The following is a 21575-nucleotide window of genomic DNA, read 5'->3' as shown; positions in this document are numbered from 1 at the left end:
ACAACTTGCTTAGGGAAGAATTGGGTGAGCATTTTCTGATGCTGGTGTTGACATAATTTTTGCCTGTGTCAACATTGATTCTTCCAGTGCCATTCCGGTCTGAACCTTCGACACCAGTTGCATCTGCAGTGGAGTCGTCATCGGTGCTGCCTCTTCTTGTCAAAGACTCAACACCGATAACTCACCTGTACTGGTCTTCTTCCACGATACTACTATTCCTTCAGCTTTGACTTCAGCTGTTCACATTATTGTCTTCCGCTGCCTGACTCTGCTTTTTTCTCTCTTTTCACATTTTTTAGGGAACTATTAAAAAAAAAATTTCCCTTTTTGAAAGAGCTTTTTCAAAAGTCTCTATTTTTCCCTTTTCAGGGGTTTCTATGAGACTTGTTTTCCATAGACTGATTTCTTTGTCTGCGTTTGATACGCCTTAACTTCTTTGTGAATTGCTAGTGCAATCTACCTTGAAGAAGTCTTCAGGATCTAGTGTATCTATACCCGCTGGTGAGGGCAATATTCAACTCACATCAGCCTTTTTTGATGTATTTCTTCGGAGCATATCCTCAAAATTAAGACTTTCATTTCAGTGTTGCTATGGAAGGCGAGTCAACATTCCTACTGTACATTGAATTGATACACAGTGTCGTCTTCTGCTGCTTGACTCTGTCTTCTCAATACTTACATACTATTAGAAGCATCAATGAACATTGTCTTTTTCTGGCTGACGAGAACTAACAAGGGTGAAGAGCCTATCAGTTAGTTTTCCCGTTATTACAGTTTTGTCCTAGCTTTTGCTGCGATGCAGGCTTAACCATGTGTATTCGTTCCTCATTCCACTGTTCCACTAATGTTACAGGCTGTCTGCTTGGGAATATCCAGACTATTCCTCAGTTCCCTACATTCCTTTATACTTCATGCCAGAGGTTTGGGAGTGGCTGTAGGGGAGGAAAAGGCCCTCAATCCTTTTTAGGATAAATTTTCTTCTTCTGGTTTTTCATCGCAGCATTTTTTTCATCATTTTTAAGGGTCTGGAGTTTTGTTTTTTTCTCCTTCTCACTTTGGGTTCTGCTGTTGTTTTGCACCCAGGTGCAATATTCTTGCTCTTCCCGAGTTTTCGCTCTTTGGGTTTCAGGGAAGCCTCTTCTTTTCTTTCATTTCTTAGGGCTTCCTGTACTTGCTTGCCCTTTTCAGTCACCTAGCACAGTTTGCATTATCAGGCCCTTCTTACGGCCTCGCATCTTTTTTAATATCAAGGAGGAGTGCTTGCGTTTTGTGACTCCAACACCCTGCCATTTTGGGGGTTTTTCTTTTCCAGTACGACTGCTACACTTCAATTTTTGACGGTGATTTTATCAAGGGTCTCAAGAATTTGGCCTTTTTCTCTATTCAGAGCATTTCTTTTTCTGAACTTGATCTCCTTTGGCTGTTTACAATTTGAACATTTTTTGCATGGCACTTGAAGGTTTTCAGCTCACACGACTTCCATGTGTCCTGGAGCTCTACTAGCAAGACTCTGTCTTTACCTTTTCACTGTCCATGTGACACCACTGACAAGGCTACTTCTTTGCACTTTTCAGTGGTCTCAAGCAACAGATCATCTCTCACAACATATATCTGTGATATAATTTCTTTTGCAGTTGCTTCACTGGTGAATGACCTGGAGAGATGTTCCTGCGACTGGCGTGTGAAAAGCTGTAAGAGCGCTGAGATGGACTCTGATAGATGTAGATTTGAGTCCAGAGTCAGACAGAAAAAGTAGATAATCCAACACCAATTCCACTGTCAAGGGAGTTGGATCATGATGATGAAGAAGACACCAGGAAGAAAACCGAGTCCATTTTTGTTGGTAACATTGTTGAGTGGTTGGTTTCCTGGATGTTTCAAGGATTTGTCTAACAGGTTGAGAGAGATGCAAATTAGATGAATTCAACCTGAGAGAAACCAAGATGTCAGGTGAATTCAACCTGTCAGGTGAACAACCTCTCCAGAGGTTTCCTTTTCACATTTGCCCCCTCATCTCCAGGTCAATCACGATGGATGCATCTCCTTATGCCTGGGGGGTTCATATGGATGATCTTAAGACTCAGGGTCTTTGACTGTCGAGAGGCGGAAATTTCACCTCAATTTCCTGGAACTCAGAGCGATTTTTTTATGCCCTCAAGATGTTCTATCATCTTCTCTGGCCCCAAGCCTTCCTCCTTTGCAACAATCAAGTAGTGATATACTGCATCATCAAACAAGGAGGCACGGGCTCTCTCCTATTATATCAGGAGACCCAGAAATTCTGGACTTGGGCAACCATTTGCACCTAAAGGCTGTCTACATTTAAGGGGAGAAGAATTCCCTAGCAGACAACCTCAGCAGAATTCTTAAGCCTCATGAAGGGACTTTCAACTCTTCAACTCTCCAGTCCTTTTTTGCTCCAGGGGCCCCCCCCCCCCAAATGGAATTGTTTGCGGTTCTTCACAATCACCAGTTGCCCCAGTTTTGCTCTGGACTTTACTCTCCTCTCCACCTGGAACCAGATGCCTTTCTCCTGGATTGGACAGGCCTATGTCTATATGCATTTTCTCCAATTCTTCTCATCTTGAGAACTCTGTTCAAGCTCAAGAGAGAAGCAACCACCATGATGCTCATTGCTCCATGGTGGCCCAGGCAACATTGGTTCTCCCTTCTACTTCAACTCAACTCCAGGGAGCCCATACCTCTTCCAATATTTCCTACACTGCTTATACAGAATCATGAGTCTCTTCTGCATCCCAACCTGACATCCTGCACCTGACATCTTGGTTTCTCTCAGGTTGAATTCATCTAATTTGCATCTCTCTCAACCTGTTAGACAAATCCTTGAAACATCCAGGAAACCAACCACTCAACAATGTTACCAACAAAAATGGACTCGGTTTTCTTCCTGGTGTCTTCTTCATCATCATGATCCAACTCCCTTGACAGTGGAATTGGTGTTGGATTATCTACTTTTTCTGTCTGACTCTGGACTCAAATTTACATCTATCAGAGTCCATCTCAGCGCTCTTACAGCTTTTCACACACCAGTCGCAGGAACATCTCTTACTGCTCATCTTTTGGTCTCCAGATTCATGAAAGAACTTTTCCATGTGAAACCATCTCTCAAGTCCCTACCTGTTATCTGGGATCTTAATGTGGTACTTTCTAGGTTGCTGAAGCCACCATTTGAACCAATGAACACAGCTCATCTCAAGGTTCTCACATAGAAAGTGGTCTTCTTTATTGTTCTCACCTCTGCCAGGAGGGTCAGTGAGTTACAAACCTGGGTAGTAGAGGGTTCTACATACATATCCAAAGTTTCTTCTGACAGTTGTCATTGAATTTCATCTTAATCTGTCACTTGTTCTCCAGTGTTTTTTGCAAAGCCTTATTCTCATGTTGGAGCAACCGCTTTACATACTTTGGATTATAAATGGGCTTTGGTCTATTATATTGACCAGACAAACCACATTGTACATCGCCCCATCTTTTCTTCTCTTTTGATCCAAACAAGTTGGGACATCCTGTTTACAAGAGAACATTTTCCATCTGGCTGACTGGCTGCATCTCGTTCAGTTCTGCTGCATCTCGTTCAGTTCTGCTGCATCTCGTTCAGTTCTGCTGCATCTCGTTCTATTCTGCTGCATCTCGTTCAGTTCTGCTGCATCTCGTTCAGTTCTGCTGCATCTCGTTCAGTTCTGCTGCATCTCGTTCAGTTCTGCTGCATCTCGTTCAGTTCTGCTGCATCTCGTTCAGTTCTGCTGCACCTCGTTCAGTTCTGCTGCACCTCGTTCAGTTCTGCTGCACCTCGTTCAGTTCTGCTGCACCTCGTTCAGTTCTGCTGCACCTCGTTCAGTTCTGCTGCACCTCGTTCAGTTCTGCTGCATCTCGTTCAGTTCTGCTGCATCTCGTTCAGTTCTGCTGCATCTCGTTCTGTTATGCTACATCTCGTTCTGTTATGCTGCATCTCGTTCAGTTCTGCTGCACCTCGTTCTGTTCTGCTGCACCTCGTTCTGTTCTGCTGCACCTCGATCAGTTCTGCTGCATCTCGTTCTGTTATGCTGCACCTCGTTCAGTTCTGCTGCATCTCGTTCTGTTCTGCTGCACCTCGTTCTGTTCTGCTGCACCTCGTTCAGTTCTGCTGCATCTCGTTCAGTTCTGCTGCACCTCGTTCTGTTCTGCTGCACCTCGTTCAGTTCTGCTGCATCTCGTTCAGTTCTGCTGCATCTCGTTCAGTTCTGCTGCATCTCGTTCAGTTCTGCTGCACCTCGTTCAGTTCTGCTGCACCTCGTTCAGTTCTGCTGCATCTCGTTCAGTTCTGCTGCATCTCGTTCAGTTCTGCTGCATCTCGTTCTGTTATGCTGCATCTCGTTCTGTTATGCTGCATCTCGTTCAGTTCTGCTGCACCTCGTTCTGTTCTGCTGCACCTCGTTCTGTTCTGCTGCACCTCGTTCTGTTCTGCTGCACCTCGTTCAGTTCTGATGCACCTCGTTCAGTTCTGCTGCACCTCGTTCAGTTCTGCTGCACCTCGTTCTGTTATGCTGCACCTCGTTCAGTTCTGCTGCATCTCGTTCAGTTCTGCTGCATCTCGTTCAGTTCTGCTGCATCTCGTTCAGTTCTGCTGCACCTCGTTCAGTTCTGCTGCACCTCGTTCAGTTCTGCTGCACCTCGTTCAGTTCTGCTGCACCTCGTTCAGTTCTGCTGCACCTCGTTCAGTTCTGCTGCATCTCGTTCAGTTCTGCTGCATCTCGTTCAGTTCTGCTGCATCTCGTTCAGTTCTGCTGCATCTCGTTCAGTTCTGCTGCATCTCGTTCAGTTCTGCTGCATCTCGTTCAGTTATGCTGCATCTCGTTCAGTTCTGCTGCACCTCGTTCTGTTCTGCTGCACCTCGATCAGTTCTGCTGCATCTCGTTCATTTCTGCTGCATCTCGTTCTGTTATGCTGCAACTCGTTCAGTTCTGCTGCATCTCGTTCTGTTCTGCTGCACCTCGTTCTGTTCTGCATCTCGTTCAGTTCTGCTGCATCTCGTTCTGTTCTGCTGCATCTCGTTCTGTTCTGCTGCATCTCGTTCTGTTCTGCTGCATCTCGTTCAGTTCTGCTGCATCTCGTTCAGTTCTGCTGCATCTCGTTCAGTTCTGCTGCATCTCGTTCAGTTCTGCTGCACCTCGTTCAGTTCTGCTGCACCTCGATCAGTTCTGCTGCATCTCGTTCTGTTATGCTGCACCTCGTTCTGTTATGCTGCACCTCGTTCAGTTCTGCTGCATCTCGTTCAGTTCTGCTGCACCTCGTTCTGTTCTGCTGCACCTCGTTCAGTTCTGCTGCATCTCGTTCAGTTCTGCTGCACCTCGTTCTGTTCTGCTGCACCTCGTTCAGTTCTGCTGCATCTCGTTCAGTTCTGCTGCATCTCGTTCAGTTCTGCTGCATCTCGTTCAGTTCTGCTGCACCTCGTTCAGTTCTGCTGCACCTCGTTCAGTTCTGCTGCATCTCGTTCAGTTCTGCTGCATCTCGTTCAGTTCTGCTGCATCTCGTTCAGTTCTGCTGCATCTCGTTCAGTTCTGCTGCATCTCGTTCTGTTATGCTGCATCTCGTTCTGTTATGCTGCATCTCGTTCAGTTCTGCTGCACCTCGTTCTGTTCTGCTGCATCTCGTTCAGTTCTGCTGCATCTCGTTCAGTTCTGCTGCACCTCGTTCTGTTATGCTGCATCTCGTTCTGTTCTGCTGCATCTCGTTCAGTTCTGCTGCATCTCGTTCAGTTCTGCTGCACCTCGTTCAGTTCTGCTGCACCTCGTTCAGTTCTGCTGCACCTCGTTCAGTTCTGCTGCACCTCGTTCAGTTCTGCTGCATCTCGTTCAGTTCTGCTGCATCTCGTTCAGTTCTGCTGCATCTCGTTCTGTTATGCTGCATCTCGTTCAGTTCTGCTGCATCTCGTTCAGTTCTGCTGCATCTCGTTCTGTTATGCTGCATCTCGTTCAGTTCTGCTGCACCTCGTTCTGTTCTGCTGCACCTCGATCAGTTCTGCTGCATCTCGTTCATTTCTGCTGCATCTCGTTCTGTTATGCTGCAACTCGTTCAGTTCTGCTGCATCTCGTTCTGTTCTGCTGCACCTCGTTCTGTTCTGCATCTCGTTCAGTTCTGCTGCATCTCGTTCAGTTCTGCTGCATCTCGTTCAGTTCTGCTGCATCTCGTTCAGTTCTGCTGCACCTCGTTCAGTTCTGCTGCACCTCGTTCAGTTCTGCTGCACCTCGTTCAGTTCTGCTGCACCTCGTTCAGTTCTGCTGCATCTCGTTCAGTTCTGCTGCATCTCGTTCAGTTCTGCTGCATCTCGTTCAGTTCTGCTGCATCTCGTTCTGTTATGCTGCATCTCGTTCAGTTCTGCTGCATCTCGTTCAGTTCTGCTGCATCTCGTTCAGTTCTGCTGCATCTCGTTCTGTTATGCTGCATCTCGTTCTGTTATGCTGCATCTCGTTCTGTTATGCTGCATCTCGTTCTGTTATGCTGCATCTCGTTCAGTTCTGCTGCACCTCGTTCTGTTCTGCTGCACCTCGATCAGTTCTGCTGCACCTCGTTCAGTTCTGCTGCACCTCGTTCTGTTCTGCTGCACCTCGTTCAGTTCTGCTGCATCTCGTTCAGTTCTGCTGCATCTCGTTCAGTTCTGCTGCATCTCGTTCAGTTCTGCTGCATCTCGTTCAGTTCTGCTGCATCTCGTTCAGTTCTGCTGCATCTCGTTCTGTTATGCTGCATCTCGTTCTGTTATGCTGCATCTCGTTCAGTTCTGCTGCACCTCGTTCTGTTCTGCACCTCGATCAGTTCTGCTGCATCTCGTTCTGTTATGCTGCATCTCGTTCTGTTATGCTGCACCTCGTTCAGTTCTGCTGCATCTCGTTCAGTTCTGCTGCACCTCGTTCTGTTCTGCTGCACCTCGTTCAGTTCTGCTGCATCTCGTTCAGTTCTGCTGCATCTCGTTCAGTTCTGCTGCATCTCGTTCAGTTCTGCTGCACCTCGTTCAGTTCTGCTGCATCTCGTTCAGTTCTGCTGCATCTCGTTCAGTTCTGCTGCATCTCGTTCAGTTCTGCTGCACCTCGTTCTGTTCTGCTGCACCTCGTTCTGTTCTGCTGCACCTCGTTCAGTTCTGATGCACCTCGTTCAGTTCTGCTGCACCTCGTTCAGTTCTGCTGCATCTCGTTCAGTTCTGCTGCACCTCGTTCTGTTATGCTGCATCTCGTTCAGTTCTGCTGCATCTCGTTCAGTTCTGCTGCATCTCGTTCAGTTATGCTGCATCTCGTTCTGTTATGCTGCATCTCGTTCAGTTCTGCTGCATCTCGTTCAGTTCTGCTGCATCTCGTTCAGTTCTGCTGCATCTCGTTCTGTTATGCTGCATCTCGTTCTGTTATGCTGCATCTCGTTCAGTTCTGCTGCACCTCGTTCTGTTCTGCTGCACCTCGATCAGTTCTGCTGCATCTCGTTCTGTTCTGCTGCATCTCGTTCTGTTATGCTGCAACTCGTTCAGTTCTGCTGCATCTCGTTCTGTTCTGCTGCACCTCGTTCTGTTCTGCATCTCGTTCAGTTCTGCTGCATCTCGTTCAGTTCTGCTGCATCTCGTTCTGTTCTGCTGCATCTCGTTCTGTTCTGCTGCATCTCGTTCTGTTCTGCTGCATCTCGTTCTGTTCTGCTGCATCTCGTTCAGTTCTGCTGCATCTCGTTCTGTTCTGCTGCATCTCGTTCTGTTCTGCATCTCGTTCTGTTCTGCTGCATCTCGTTCTGTTCTGCTGCATCTCGTTCTGTTCTGCTGCATCTCGTTCTGTTCTGCTGCATCTCGTTCTGTTCTGCATCTCGTTCTGTTCTGCTGCATCTCGTTCTGTTCTGCTGCATCTCGTTCTGTTCTGCTGCATCTCGTTCTGTTCTGCTGCATCTCGTTCTGTTCTGCTGCATCTCGTTCTGTTCTGCTGCACCTCGTTCTGTTCTGCTGCATCTCGTTCTGTTATGCTGCATCTCGTTCTGTTCTGCTGCATCTCGTTCAGTTCTGCTGCATCTCGTTCAGTTCTGCTGCATCTTGTTCTGTTCTGCTGCATCTCGTTCTGTTCTGCTGCATCTCGTTCTGTTCTGCATCTCGTTCTGTTCTGCTGCATCTCGTTCTGTTCTGCTGCATCTCGTACTGTTGTGCTGCATCTCGTTCTGTTCTGCTGCATCTCGTTCTGTTCTGCTGCATCTCGTTCTGTTCTGCATCTCGTTCTGTTCTGCTGCATCTCGTTCTGTTCTGCTGCATCTCGTTCTGTTCTGCTGCATCTCGTTCTGTTCTGCTGCATCTCGTTCTGTTCTGCTGCATCTCGTTCTGTTCTGCTGCATCTCGTTCTGTTCTGCTGCATCTCGTTCTGTTATGCTGCATCTCGTTCAGTTCTGCTGCATCTCGTTCAGTTCTGCTGCATCTCGTTCAGTTCTGCTGCATCTTGTTCTGTTCTGCTGCACCTCGTTCTGTTCTGCTGCATCTCGTTCTGTTCTGCTGCATCTCGTTCTGTTCTGCATCTCGTTCTGTTCTGCATCTCGTTCTGTTCTGCTGCATCTCTTTCTGTTCTGCTGCATCTCGTTCTGTTCTGCTGCATCTCGTTCTGTTCTGCTGCATCTCGTTCTGTTCTGCTGCATCTCGTTCTGTTCTGCTGCATCTCGTTCAGTTCTGCTGCATCTCGTTCAGTTCTGCTGCATCTCGTTCTGTTCTGCTGCATCTCGTTCAGTTCTGCTGCATCTCGTTCAGTTCTGCTGCATCTCGTTCTGTTCTGCTGCATCTCGTTCTGTTCTGCATCTCGTTCTGTTCTGCTGCATCTCGTTCTGTTATGCTGCATCTCGTTCTGTTATGCTGCATCTCGTTCAGTTCTGCTGCATCTCGTTCTGTTCTGCTGCATCTCGTTCTGTTCTGCATCTCGTTCTGTTCTGCTGCATCTCGTTCTGTTCTGCTGCATCTCGTTCTGTTCTGCTGCATCTCGTTCTGTTATGCTGCATCTCGTTCTGTTCTGCTGCATCTCGTTCAGTTCTGCTGCATCTCGTTCTGTTATGCTGCATCTCGTTCTGTTCTGCATCTCGTTCTGTTCTGCTGCATCTCGTTCTGTTATGCTGCATCTCGTTCAGTTCTGCTGCATCTCGTTCAGTTCTGCTGCATCTCGTTCAGTTCTGCTGCATCTCGTTCTGTTCTGCTGCATCTCGTTCAGTTCTGCTGCATCTCGTTCAGTTCTGCTGCATCTCGTTCTGTTCTGCTGCATCTCGTTCTGTTCTGCTGCATCTCGTTCTGTTCTGCATCTCGTTCTGTTCTGCTGCATCTTGTTCTGTTATGCTGCATCTCGTTCTGTTATGCTGCATCTCGTTCAGTTCTGCTGCATCTCGTTCTGTTCTGCTGCATCTCGTTCTGTTCTGCATCTCGTTCTGTTCTGCTGCATCTCGTTCTGTTCTGCTGCATCTCGTTCTGTTCTGCTGCATCTCGTTCTGTTATGCTGCATCTCGTTCTGTTCTGCTGCATCTCGTTCAGTTCTGCTGCATCTCGTTCTGTTATGCTGCATCTCGTTCTGTTCTGCATCTCGTTCTGTTCTGCTGCATCTCGTTCTGTTCTGCTGCATCTCGTTCTGTTCTGCTGCATCTCGTTCTGTTCTGCTGCACCTCGTTCTGTTCTGCTGCATCTCGTTCTGTTCTGCTGCATCTCGTTCTGTTCTGCATCTCGTTTTGTTCTGCTGCATCTCTTTCTGTTCTGCTGCATCTCGTTCTGTTCTGCTGCATCTCGTTCTGTTCTGCTGCATCTCGTTCTGTTCTGCTGCATCTCGTTCTGTTCTGCTGCATCTCGTTCTGTTCTGCTGCACCTCGTTCTGTTCTGCTGCACCTCGTTCTGTTCTGCTGCACCTCGTTCAGTTCTGCTGCATCTCGTTCTGTTCTGCTGCACCTCGTTCTGTTCTGCTGCATCTCGTTCATTTCTGCTGCATCTCGTTCATTTCTGCTGCATCTCGTTCTGTTCTGCTGCACCTCGTTCTGTTCTGCTGCACCTCGTTCTGTTCTGCTGCACCTCGTTCAGTTCTGCTGCATCTCGTTCTGTTCTGCTGCATCTCGTTCAGTTCTGCTGCATCTCGTTCAGTTCTGCTGCATCTCGTTCTGTTCTGCTGCACCTCGTTCTGTTCTGCTGCACCTCGTTCTGTTCTGCTGCACCTCGTTCAGTTCTGCTGCATCTCGTTCTGTTCTGCTGCACCTCGTTCTGTTCTGCTGCACCTCGTTCAGTTCTGCTGCATCTCGTTCTGTTCTGCTGCATCTCGTTCAGTTCTGCTGCATCTCGTTCAGTTCTGCTGCATCTCGTTCTGTTCTGCTGCACCTCGTTCTGTTCTGCTGCACCTCGTTCTGTTCTGCTGCACCTCGTTCAGTTCTGCTGCATCTCGTTCTGTTCTGCTGCACCTCGTTCAGTTCTGCTGCATCTCGTTCTGTTCTGCTGCACCTCGTTCTGTTCTGCTGCACCTCGTTCAGTTCTGCTGCATCTCGTTCTGTTCTGCTGCATCTCGTTCTGTTCTGCTGCACCTCGTTCAGTTCTGCTGCATCTCGTTCTGTTCTGCTGCACCTCGATCAGTTCTGCTGCATCTCGTTCTGTTCTGCTCAGACTGGACTGGCACTGGAAAGTCATGTCACAGTCCACAACATTAGAGCTATGGCAGCTTCTGTGGCTTTCCTCACATCTACTCCCATTTAAGAGCTCTGTAAAGCTGCCACCTGGTCCTCAGTTCATACATTCACTTCTTCCTACTGTCTGGAATCTTTCTCCAGACGGGATGGGCACTTTGGCCAATCTGTATTACAAAATGTATTTTCCTAAAGGCCAACTCTCCCACCATCCCATTTTCTATTAGCTTGGAGGTCACCCATACATGAGAATATGCTGCCTGCCGTAACAGGTGTTATCCAGGGACAGCAGGCAGATATTCTCACAACCCACCCACCTTCTTAGCTGCTTATCTTAACTGAGGGACCGCGCACCCTACGTCGGGCAGGAAGGCACTAGCGCATGCACAGTTTGAACTATCGCGAACTTTCTAAAGTCTTAAAGTGGTCCGTACCGGGGCTTCGTCGGTGACATCACCCATACGTGAGACTATCTCCTTGCTGTCCCTGGATAAACACCTGTTACGTAAGTAACTGTGCTTTAGCTGCAGCCAATGATAGGCAAGATGACATTTGATGCTGGCTACCTCCCACTGGCTTTTAGAGAATGTTTACTACTACTACTATTATGAATTATCTATAGCGCTACCAGACGCATGCAGCGCCATATAGAGTCACAAAGAAGAACAGCCTGCTCGAAAGAGCTTACAATCTAAACAGGCAAGACAGACAAACAGGATGTCATGGATACAGTTAAGGGGAATGGTTAATCAGCTGGCTGGGTTGGAGGGCAGAGGAGTAGGGTTAAGGATTGAAAGCTATATCAAAAAGGTGGGTTTTCAGTCTGCTTTCAAACAAGAGAAGGGGCTTGACGGACAAACTCGGGCAATTTATTCCAAGCATAGAGGCAGCTAGATGAAAGAAACAAAGTCTGGAATTGGCAGTGGAGGAGAAGGGTAACGTTAAGAGTGACTTATCTGAAGATCAGAGTTCTCTGGGTGGTGTATAAGGAGAGAGAAGCGAGGAGAGATATTGAGGTGCAGAAGAATGGACACACTTGTAGGTCAGCAATAAGATCTTGACCTGTATGCAATGGCAGATAGGGAGCCAGTGAAGTGACTTAATGCTCAGCATATCAAAAGTAAAACAAAGCAACATTGTATTTTCTCCAAAGCTGCACTCTTCATAGCTCCGTGTCCCCTGTCATTTCTTCTGGATTCCCAGAGGCAGGCTTCTCGTACCTTTTCTTTTTTTTCATGCTTCACTCAGCTAGTGCTTGTGACTGGCTGTGGGGTCTCTTGGGATGTGACTGACAGATAGGGTTCTTTTCTCTCTCACACATCTCTCCAGCCCCCACACAGGAAAAGTGTTCCTCTCCCTTTCCTTGTTGTCCATAATAGACAAGCAGATGGAGACAGATGAAAAATAGTTCTTTATGTTTAAACAATTTTATTGATTTTCCATGAAAACAATACAAAAGTTGAATAACAATCTAACACTTCTTAGGCACCCCAAAACAACAGATTTCCTCAATCCAATACTACCCAACCACTAATAGGTGACTGCGTAGGAAACAATAGTTTCACATTGATCAGAATATTTCCAGACTACGACTCATACAGAACACAGCAGTGAAACTAATTTAGGGTTTGAAAAAAGATGATCCCTTTTATCGCAAATTGCATTGGCTGCCCTTAGAGGCCCATATCATCTTCAAGTTTAAGAATATAAGACTAACCTGCCTCTTCCCTTCTCTTGTTCAAAAATAGACTGAAAGCCCACCTTTTGAGATGACCTTCAATGCATAACCCTCTTCCTCTGCTTATCAGTCTAGCCAGCTGTTTAACCATCCCCCACTAACTGTAATCCCTGTTTTCTGTCTTGATTGATTAGATCGTGAGCTCATTCGAGCAGGGACTGTCTCCTTTGTGACTATGTACGTCTGGTAACGCTCTAGACATAAAAACAGTAGTCGTAGTAGTTCATACGATCTCACAATCTCCATTAGGGAGTCTTGTTGCTGACACTATGTGTCCTAAGCACCAAGACCGTAAGGCTAGTACTCCTGGAAATTTGATGATTGGTTTCTTTTCTCAACTTTAATCTTTCCCTACAGGTCACCAAATCGACCACAAATCCAGATGAACTGGGCACACTAGCCAATCAGCTCACCAACGACTATGGACAGCTGGCACAGCAAGCAAAACCGGCTGCCATTACTGCAGAAAATGAAGAGGTGAGAGCAAGGAGAAGGCACAGAATAAGTGGGATGTAGTAGAGCCTGGAACAGGTATAAGTTGAAGAGATACATTCTATAAGTATGAGTCAAATCCATGTGTTCACCTCTCTCTAGAAATGACATACAGTGTGATTTACACCAGCACAGAATATAGGAGGGAAAATGAGTTTCCTTTCCATTCGTCCCAACAGATCAGTCCAGATATTTCTGGGTTTTGCCCATCTACCAGCAAGTGGAGCTAGACAGAACACCATAGCTCTGCTACTTAAGACCCTTTGCAGCAGCCTCCTTTTCAGTATTTTTGCTAAGAAAACAGAAATACCCTTCCTTTATACGTAGAGAAATTCTTAAAACAATACTTTGAACCGTCTCTCTCAGGCCCATTTCTCTTTGCCTCTTTTTCTTTTTTTTTTAATTATCCTTCTTTAAACATTGCTAAGCTGCATCTCTAAACAGAACCGACAGACAGCACACACTCACTCACCAAGAACGAACAGAGATAATACTCATCAGCCCATAATCCAGGTAGGACTCTGAATTAATCTATTGGAACTAATGGAAAGAAAATTATTAGGTAAGAAACTTAATTTTCGGGGGCATGGCTTTGAGGCGTACCAAGATGGCTGTGTGATTGAAGAGCTCCGTGGAGTCAGGCTAAATATTGTGTTATTAGTTGGGGAAAATTGTTGAGTCACTTCGGAGAAGTTATATTTGATAAAGAAATGGCTTCGGGTAAACAAAATAAAAATTCTTCGGCGGGAGCTGGTTCAGGTAGTGTTAAAAGGTCAAAGTTAGAGTCAACATCACCTCTGCTGGTTCCGTTGCCATCGGACGAAGTGGAAAACAAAGATCTTATGAGAGAGATACAGAAAATAAAATATATTATTTTAGATAACTCAAAAAATATAAATAGAAGTAAAAGCAGAAGTGGCATGTTTGGCAAAGAGGCTGGATGTAGTGGATATGAAAGTGGATCATCTGGAGAAGCGAGTGGAAAAAACCGAGACAGAAGCAGTGCAGTATAAAAAAGATCATAGAGAAATTGATTTATTGAAAAAGGAATTGGAAGATTTGTCCAACCGTGAGAGGAGGAGCAATTTAAGGGTGCTTGGATTACCTGAAGGGATAGAAAAAAATGACCCGATTGCCTTTTTGCTTAATTTCTTACTGAAGATTTTACCGATTCAAAGCAAATATCCATTAGAATTAGAGAGGGCGCACAGAATCCCGATGAAAAGATCAAGCAGTCAAAAGGAGCCGCGTCCATTGATCTTTAAAGTGCTTCGATATCAGCAGGTGACTGAAATACTTAAATTGGCTAAGGAAAATAAAAATGTCAAGCGTCAGGACTCGAAGATTTTTATTGTTCCTGATTTTGCTAGAGTGACTGCTTTTAAAAGGAAACAGCTGTTAGACTTGCGGCCGCAACTAAGGGCATTAGGAGCTAGATATGGCTTGGTGTACCCGGCAACTATGCGGGTCACTTATGAAAATAAAACTTTGAGTTTTGAGGACGCAGCAAAACTTAAGGAATTTCTGGATCAATTTGAATTGCCTATGGCTACATAAGTTTGATATTGGAAGAAAGTTACAGTTGGATTTGAATAATTCAACATTCTGTTACGGTCTCGTGACCATTGTAAAATACAAGGATTCTATAGAAGTTTGATTTCAAATGACTTTTGCCTCAAAAAAAAAAAAAGAACAAAAAACAAAAAGTAGAGTTACTGTATATGGATTTTGAATGGTTTATTTCAATATAATTTTTGAGTATTATACAGATGAAGAATGGTCAATAAAGAAACGTGCTTAGTTTATTTTTCTTCCAACCTTGCAATTCTGGTGGTTCACCTGTTTGGAGGATGGTGCTGTGACTGTGAGCACTGTCGGGTGTTTTCACAAAAGATCGATTGCTGCAAGTTGCGTGCACTACTTATTGAACATAAGGAAGTGTGAAGATGAGTTTCAAATGGCTGGAATATACATGGATCTGTGAGCAATTGGGATTTTGAATGTGGATGAGTTTTGTTTATTTTGCCTTGTTTCAAGATGTTTAAGTTATTACATCGCTATGGTTTGAATTCTTAAACTGGGACGTGCACAGATGGATCAAAAATTGGCTGGAGGACAGGAAGCAGAGGGTAGGAGTAAAGGGGCACTACTCTGACTGGATAGGGGTCACAAGTGGTGTTCCGCAAGGGTCAGTGCTGGGACCACTGCTGTTCAATATATTTATTAATGATCTAGAAACGGGGACGAAGTGCGAAGTTATCAAGTTCGCGGATGACACAAAACTCTCCAGCAGGGTCAGAACTGTTGAGGAATGCAAAGAATTGCAGAGCGACCTGAACAAACTGAGTGAGTGGGCAAAAAAATGGCAGATGAGCTTCAATGTGGAGAAATGTAAGGTCTTGCACATAGGGAAGGGGAACTCCATGTACAGCTATACGATGGGAGAGAGGGTACTCGGGGAAGGCAGCCAAGAAAAAGATCTGGGGGTATTGGTGGATAACACAATGAAGCCGGCGGCGCAATGTGCAGCGGCCTTAAAAAAAGTGAGCAGAATGTTGGGCATTATCAAAAAAGGTATCACTACCAGAACGAACGAAGTTATCCTGCCACTGTATCGAGCGATGGTGCGCCCACATCTGGAGTACTGCGTCCAGTACTGGTCGCCATACCTCAAGAAGGACATGGCAATACTCGAGAGGGTCCAGAGGAGAGCAACGAGGATGATAACCTTTCATATGCCGAACGGTTAGACAGGCGGAGACTGAGAGGGGACATGATACAGACTTATAAAATCATGAAGGACATAGAGAAGGTGGAGAGGGGCAGATTCTTTAGACTAGCAGGGACAACTAAAACAAGAGGTCATTCAGAAAAACTGAGAGGAGACAGATTCATAACGAATGCAAGGAAGTTCTTCTTCACTCAGCGGGTTGTGGACACCTGGAACGCGCTTCCCGGAGAGGTGATAAGACAGAGTACAATTCTGGGGTTCAAAAAGGGACAGGATGACTTCATGGAAGCGAAGGGGATAACAGGGTACAGATAGAGGTTTACCTTACAGGACATTGAGCAAATAGGGTATGGACATTTTAGGTTAGGTAGGGAACACTTTCAGGTCATGGACCTGGAGGGCCGCCGCGGGAGCGGACTGCCGGGCGCGATGGACCCCTGGTCTGACCCGGCAGAGGCCATGCTTATGTTCTTAAGTTCATTGCGTTATTCACTGATCTGGTATGGAGGTTTTCGTCCAGATTTGACTTATACCTACGATGTGTTGGAAAATGATTGGTATGGCGTGTAAAACATGGAACGGAGGGAGTGCTTGTATGATACGGCCTAACCTCTGAAATGCACCGTACGCTTGGATTTGCTTTTTGCAGATTTTATAAGCCTTTTTATTGATGTTAGATGGATGCAAGAAAAAGATTGTGACGACTACATGTTGCACTTGGATTATGAAGGATTTGGATAGGTGACTTGGACACTCATTATAACAAGAAAATTGTTTTTCAGGGAGAAGATTATTATAATTTTTCATGGTGTGCTAAGCCTTGGATCAGTTCTATTTAGCTGTTTCTTATATGTTATAATTTGGTGGGCAGGTTTGACTTAAATATGGTTCTTTATAAGTGTGTGTGAAATGGTTAGGAAGGTTTTTCAGAGATTTTATTAATTCTGAATATGAGACTTACTTGAGAGGAAATGACATTTTGCTTATAATTTGCTTTATGGTGGAGTCTTCAGACTGTTATGTTAAGTTGATTTTTCATTTTGGAGTTATGATTTAAGTATAATGGGTTTTATTGGGTTTTGTCATTAATGAGGATTGTAAAGTTGGGTAATGGTTGGGTATTGCAAAGGTTAAAAGAATTTTTTGCCTGAACTATTTGAGATTTATTTTTTGTCAAGATGTAGAGTTGATTTTCTTTTTGTTTGAGTATTAGCAATTATTCTTCCATAAAGGAAGGAAAGGAAAAAGATGGTAAAAAAAAAAAGGGGGATATGATGTGGATATGTATTTATATGATTTCTTGTTTTTATATGACTTTCTTTTTGTTATAAAGAAGTTTAAGTTCATTATTAGAATTGATAAGTATATAGTCTGAGGGGTGTTTTTCTTTTACTTAGTCTGTATGTGTGTTTCAAAGTTTGCATTGATGTTATGGGAGTGTTGGGTGGGTGTGGGGGAGGAGGGTACTGAGAGGGTTTTGGGGGTAAGGGGGGGGTTTGTTCAGATAGCTGGTTTGCGGGAAAAGTTTATTTAATTTTGATTTGGTGGATATTAATGGATATTGTATTTAATCTTTACAATGGTTTTTAAAATTTTTTCATTAAACGTTAATGGCCTCAACCATCTGATTAAAAGGATAAAACATTATTATATCTTAAGCAGCAGAATGCGGATGTTCGCTTTCTGCAAGAGACACATCTATCTGGGGAAGAATCTAAAAAGTTGGAAGGTAATTGGGTGAAACATTGTTTCTTTGCACCTGCGATAAGGAAAAAAGCCTATATTAATTAACAAAAAATGTTCTGCAGTATTTAATAGGGTAGCAGCAGATCCTCTAGGTAGGTGGTTGCATGTTGACATGAGCATGGGCAATACTTCTATGGCGCTTTTTAATGTGTATGCCCCTAATTCGAATCAAGTTGAATTCTTTAAGACTCTGCAACAATTATTCTTGCCACTGGCTGCTACTAATCTTGTGGTGGAAGGGGATTTTAATGCTGTTATGGATCCTTTAATGGATAAAAATCCTAGTAAAATTATAAAGTCTTTAGGTTTAGATAATTTTGTGCAATCTTGTAATTTAAAAGATATTTGGCGTATTCTTCATTTTAATGATTGAGAATTTTCTTTTTGTTCACATGTTAATAAATCTTTTTCCAGAATTGATTATATTTTTGTTGCTGATATGTTGATGCAAAAGGTTACGCAAGCCTCCATTGATCCAATAATTTTGTCAGATCATGGTGGTGTTTGGATTATATTGAATTTTGTTAATCAAGATAGTTCTAGACCGGTATGGAGATTTGATAATGCATTGCTTGCTGATCCAAAATTTTGTGAAGATTTTCATACTAAGATTAATGAATATTTTCAATTTAATAATTCGGAGGAAATCTCTATTGAAATCTTATGGGATGCTTTTAAGGCAACTATGAGAGGACAAATTATTTCATTCTCAGCATATTTTAGGAAACAATTAAAAAAGCAATTTTATATATTGGAACAAGAAATTAAGGTCTTAGAATCAAAATTGATTGGAAAATGGGAAAATTCTATGTTACACGCTCTTTTAAAGGCTAAATGTAAATATAATGAGATTTCTTCTAAGTTTGTAAGGAAAGATATTTTTTCTCAGCAAGCTTTGTATTATGCAGGTTCAAATAAGGCAGGAAGATTATTGGCGAATTATCTTAAGGCAAAAAAGAGAAAGACAAAAATAAGTGCAATAAAAGATGATAAAGGTAATACTCATTCTCAAATTGGGCCTACATTAAAACAATTTTTAAATTTTTATAAAACACTATTCTTCTGAGTCTTATTTGGGTAAAGAACAAGATGGTTTAGAATTTTTAAAACTAACTGAGGGTCCAAAAGTTCCTGATCATATAAAAAGAAGTTTAGATGAGCCAATATTACTAAAAGAATTAGAAACAGCATTGAAATCCCTTAGAGTTGGGACCGCTCCAGGTGGTGGTGGTTTTACGGTAGAGTTTTATAAATCATTCCAATTTGTCCTATTGCCTTATCTTTTAAATTTATATCAGACTCAACTAAATAATGGATGTATTTCAGGCACTATGGCAGAATCTTTAACTATTGTTTTACCAAAGCCAAATAGAGATCCCACATTGGTTTCAAATTACAGGCCTATTTCTTTAATAAATGTAGATGGTAAATTGTTGGCTAAGCTTTTAGCCTTATGTTTGGCTAAAGCTCTTCCTCATATAGTTGGTATGCATCAAGCAGGGTTTGTTGCTCAGAGATACTCTTCAAATAATACTAGATTGGCCTTTCATATGTTATATCTAACAAAAACCATAGATGATCCGGCTTTTTCTATATTCTTAGATGCTGAGAAGGCCTTTGACCGGGTAGAATGGTCCTTTATGTATCAGGCTATGGAATGGTTTGGTATTGGTTCTGGATTTATATAATGATTCAAACGTTGTATAGCTCCCCTGTTGCTCGATTATATATTAATAATAATTTATCGGATTGTTTTAAGTTACAAAGGGGAGTTAGACAAGGTTGTCTCTTGTCTCCTTTACTTTTTGATATAGTACTTGAACTCTTGTTATTAGCTATTTAACAAGCAAAGGACATACAAGGTATTCCGTGTTCTGGAAAGGAATATAAGGTATCTGCTTATGCAGACGATATATTGCTTCATTTGAGAAATCCTGCAACAACCATTCCATGTTTACTTGAATTGATTGAGACATTTGGGAAATTCTCTGGTTATAAAATAAATTGGACTAAGTCAGAGGTTCTTCCTCTAAATGTGCATTGTACGAAAGGATTATTTGATTCATTCCCTTTTATTTGGAAAGAGGAAGGAATAAAATATTTAGGTATTTGGATTAAAAATACAATTGAGGAGACAATGAAAGTGAATGAAAGGTCTTTATTACAAAAAATCAGAGATATGTGAGCAATGGAATCCTTTACATCTGTCGTTGTGGGGAAGAGTCCAAACTGTTAAGATGATGATCTTGCCTGTTGTTTGTTACCAAATGGGTATGATACCAGTTTTTTTTCAGGGGTCTTTTTACAAAAAGTTGAACAGTATTCTTATCAAATTTATTTGGCTGGGTAAAAGTCCAAGAATTGCTTTAGTGTCCTTGCAAAAACCAATTAAGGAGGGTGGGGTAAATTTTCCCAATTTCTATAGGTATCATCAATCCTATATTATGCGCCAGGGTATGTATTGGGTCTTCCCAGAGCTCTTGGAACAGCTTCCAGATTGGTTATAGTTGGAGAGGCAGCTCATGTTTCCAATTAGGCTTGGCCTTTTTCTTTGTATTAAAATGCCTAGAATACGCAAAAATAACAGAATATTAATGGACACTTGGAAAGCTATGCGTTTTATTGATAAATTAACACCGATTCCTATTGAAAAATCTACTTATCAAACTAAATGGCTAAACTCCAAGATTCAAATAGGTGGTTTTAAGATTGTCTGGAAGGATTGGATCAGAGCAGATGTACCTTAGATGATGTTATATCTAATGGTAAACTGCTTGATTTTTCACAGTTGCAACATAAATTTGGTCTTGATAAAAAACAAAGTTATAAATGGTTGTAGCTGAAGCAGGCCGTTCAGGCAGGGTTCCCTGAATGGAAATCTCTTAATAATCAATTTAGTTTAGAATTCTTATGCTTTCAGGCAGACTTTCTGGGGCACCAGGCCGCGCAGTGGTACAAATTATTATCTGAATATTTGAATAAAAAACCAAAAAATGGACTTAGGGATATTTGGAGCATTGAGATTAAGCATCAGATTAATGCATCTCAATGGCCACGTATTTGGTCTTGGAGGATCAAGTGTACAATGTCTGCATCTATGAGGCAAACATTGTTTTTCTTGTTGCATAAAGCATTCTGGACCCCTGTTCCAAGCGGTGCAGAGGAAAGTGGCGAAAATGGTAGGAGGATTGTGCCAAAAGAAATAAAAGAATAGACTAGAAGACAACAACATGTATACTCTGGAAGAGAGAAGGGACAGGGATGATATAATACAGACATTTAAATATTTGAAAGGTGGTAATATAGGGAAATGGGGGCAATGTCTGTAAAGCAAGATTCTGGATCTAGAAACTGTGATGGAAGAAGATGAGTTGGATATAGTGGTGATCACGGAAACGTAGTTCACGGAGAACCATGAGTGGGATGTAGTTATACCGGGCTATAATCTGTTCAGGAAAGACAGGATAGGAAAAAAAGGAGGGGGGAGTAGCGTTATATGTTAAAGATCATATTAAAGTCACACAATTGCAGGATCTGCAGCACAAGGAAGAGGCACTGTGGATTAATTAGGAAAGAGGGAATGGTGAACAAACACAAGCAAGATTAGAAGAAGTGTCACAGGGTGATGAGGGATGCCAAAAAGGACTATGAGGAGAAAATAGCGCAGGAGGCCAAAAACTTCAAGCCCTTCTTCAGGTACGTGAAAGGGAAAAAACCCGCAAAAGAGGCGGTAGGACCGCTGGACGACCAAGGAAGGAAAGGGTACATCAAGGAAGACAAACAAATCGCAGACAGACAAAATTCCTTCTTTGCGTCTGTCTTTACAAAGGAAGACACTGCAGCAATTCCAGCAGCAGTAAAAATGTTCAAAGGAGCAACAGAGGACAGCCTTACCACAGTAGAAGTGGACCTGGACCAGATTTACCGCCAGATCAACAAACTCAAAAGTGACAAATCTCCTGGACCAGGCGGAATTCATTCGAAAGTCTTGAAAGAGCTAAAAGTGGAAATCGAAGAACTATTGCAAAAACTTGCCAACCTGTCAATCAAAACAGGACAGATACCGGACGACTGGAAAATAGCGAACGTCACGCCAATATTTGAAAAAGAATCAAGAGGAGTACCGGGCAACTATAGACCTGTAATTCTCACGTCGGTCCCTGGGAAGATGGTGGAGGCGCTGATCAAGGATAGCATAACCCGGCACTTAGATACACACGACCTGATGAG

The 21575-nt window shown here is 43.4% G+C and overlaps 1 protein-coding gene across 2 annotated transcripts in view; it reads left to right on the top strand.

Annotated features, from left to right (window-relative positions):
* Window positions 1-21575, top strand: part of TLN1 (talin 1) — a 690102-nt gene that overhangs the window by 553164 nt on the left and 115363 nt on the right. For both annotated transcript variants that reach the window (XM_033937496.1, XM_033937486.1), the window contains one exon: window positions 12734-12853. In XM_033937496.1, the coding sequence (XP_033793387.1) occupies window positions 12734-12853 (120 nt within the window). The remainder of the gene's footprint in view (window positions 1-12733; window positions 12854-21575) is intronic.

Source organism: Geotrypetes seraphini, chromosome 1 (assembly GCF_902459505.1).
Source record: "Geotrypetes seraphini chromosome 1, aGeoSer1.1, whole genome shotgun sequence".
Classification (NCBI taxonomy): domain Eukaryota; kingdom Metazoa; phylum Chordata; class Amphibia; order Gymnophiona; family Dermophiidae; genus Geotrypetes; species Geotrypetes seraphini.
Note: the sequence above shows the minus strand (reverse complement) of the source record. Positions and strands in the feature narration are given on the sequence as shown.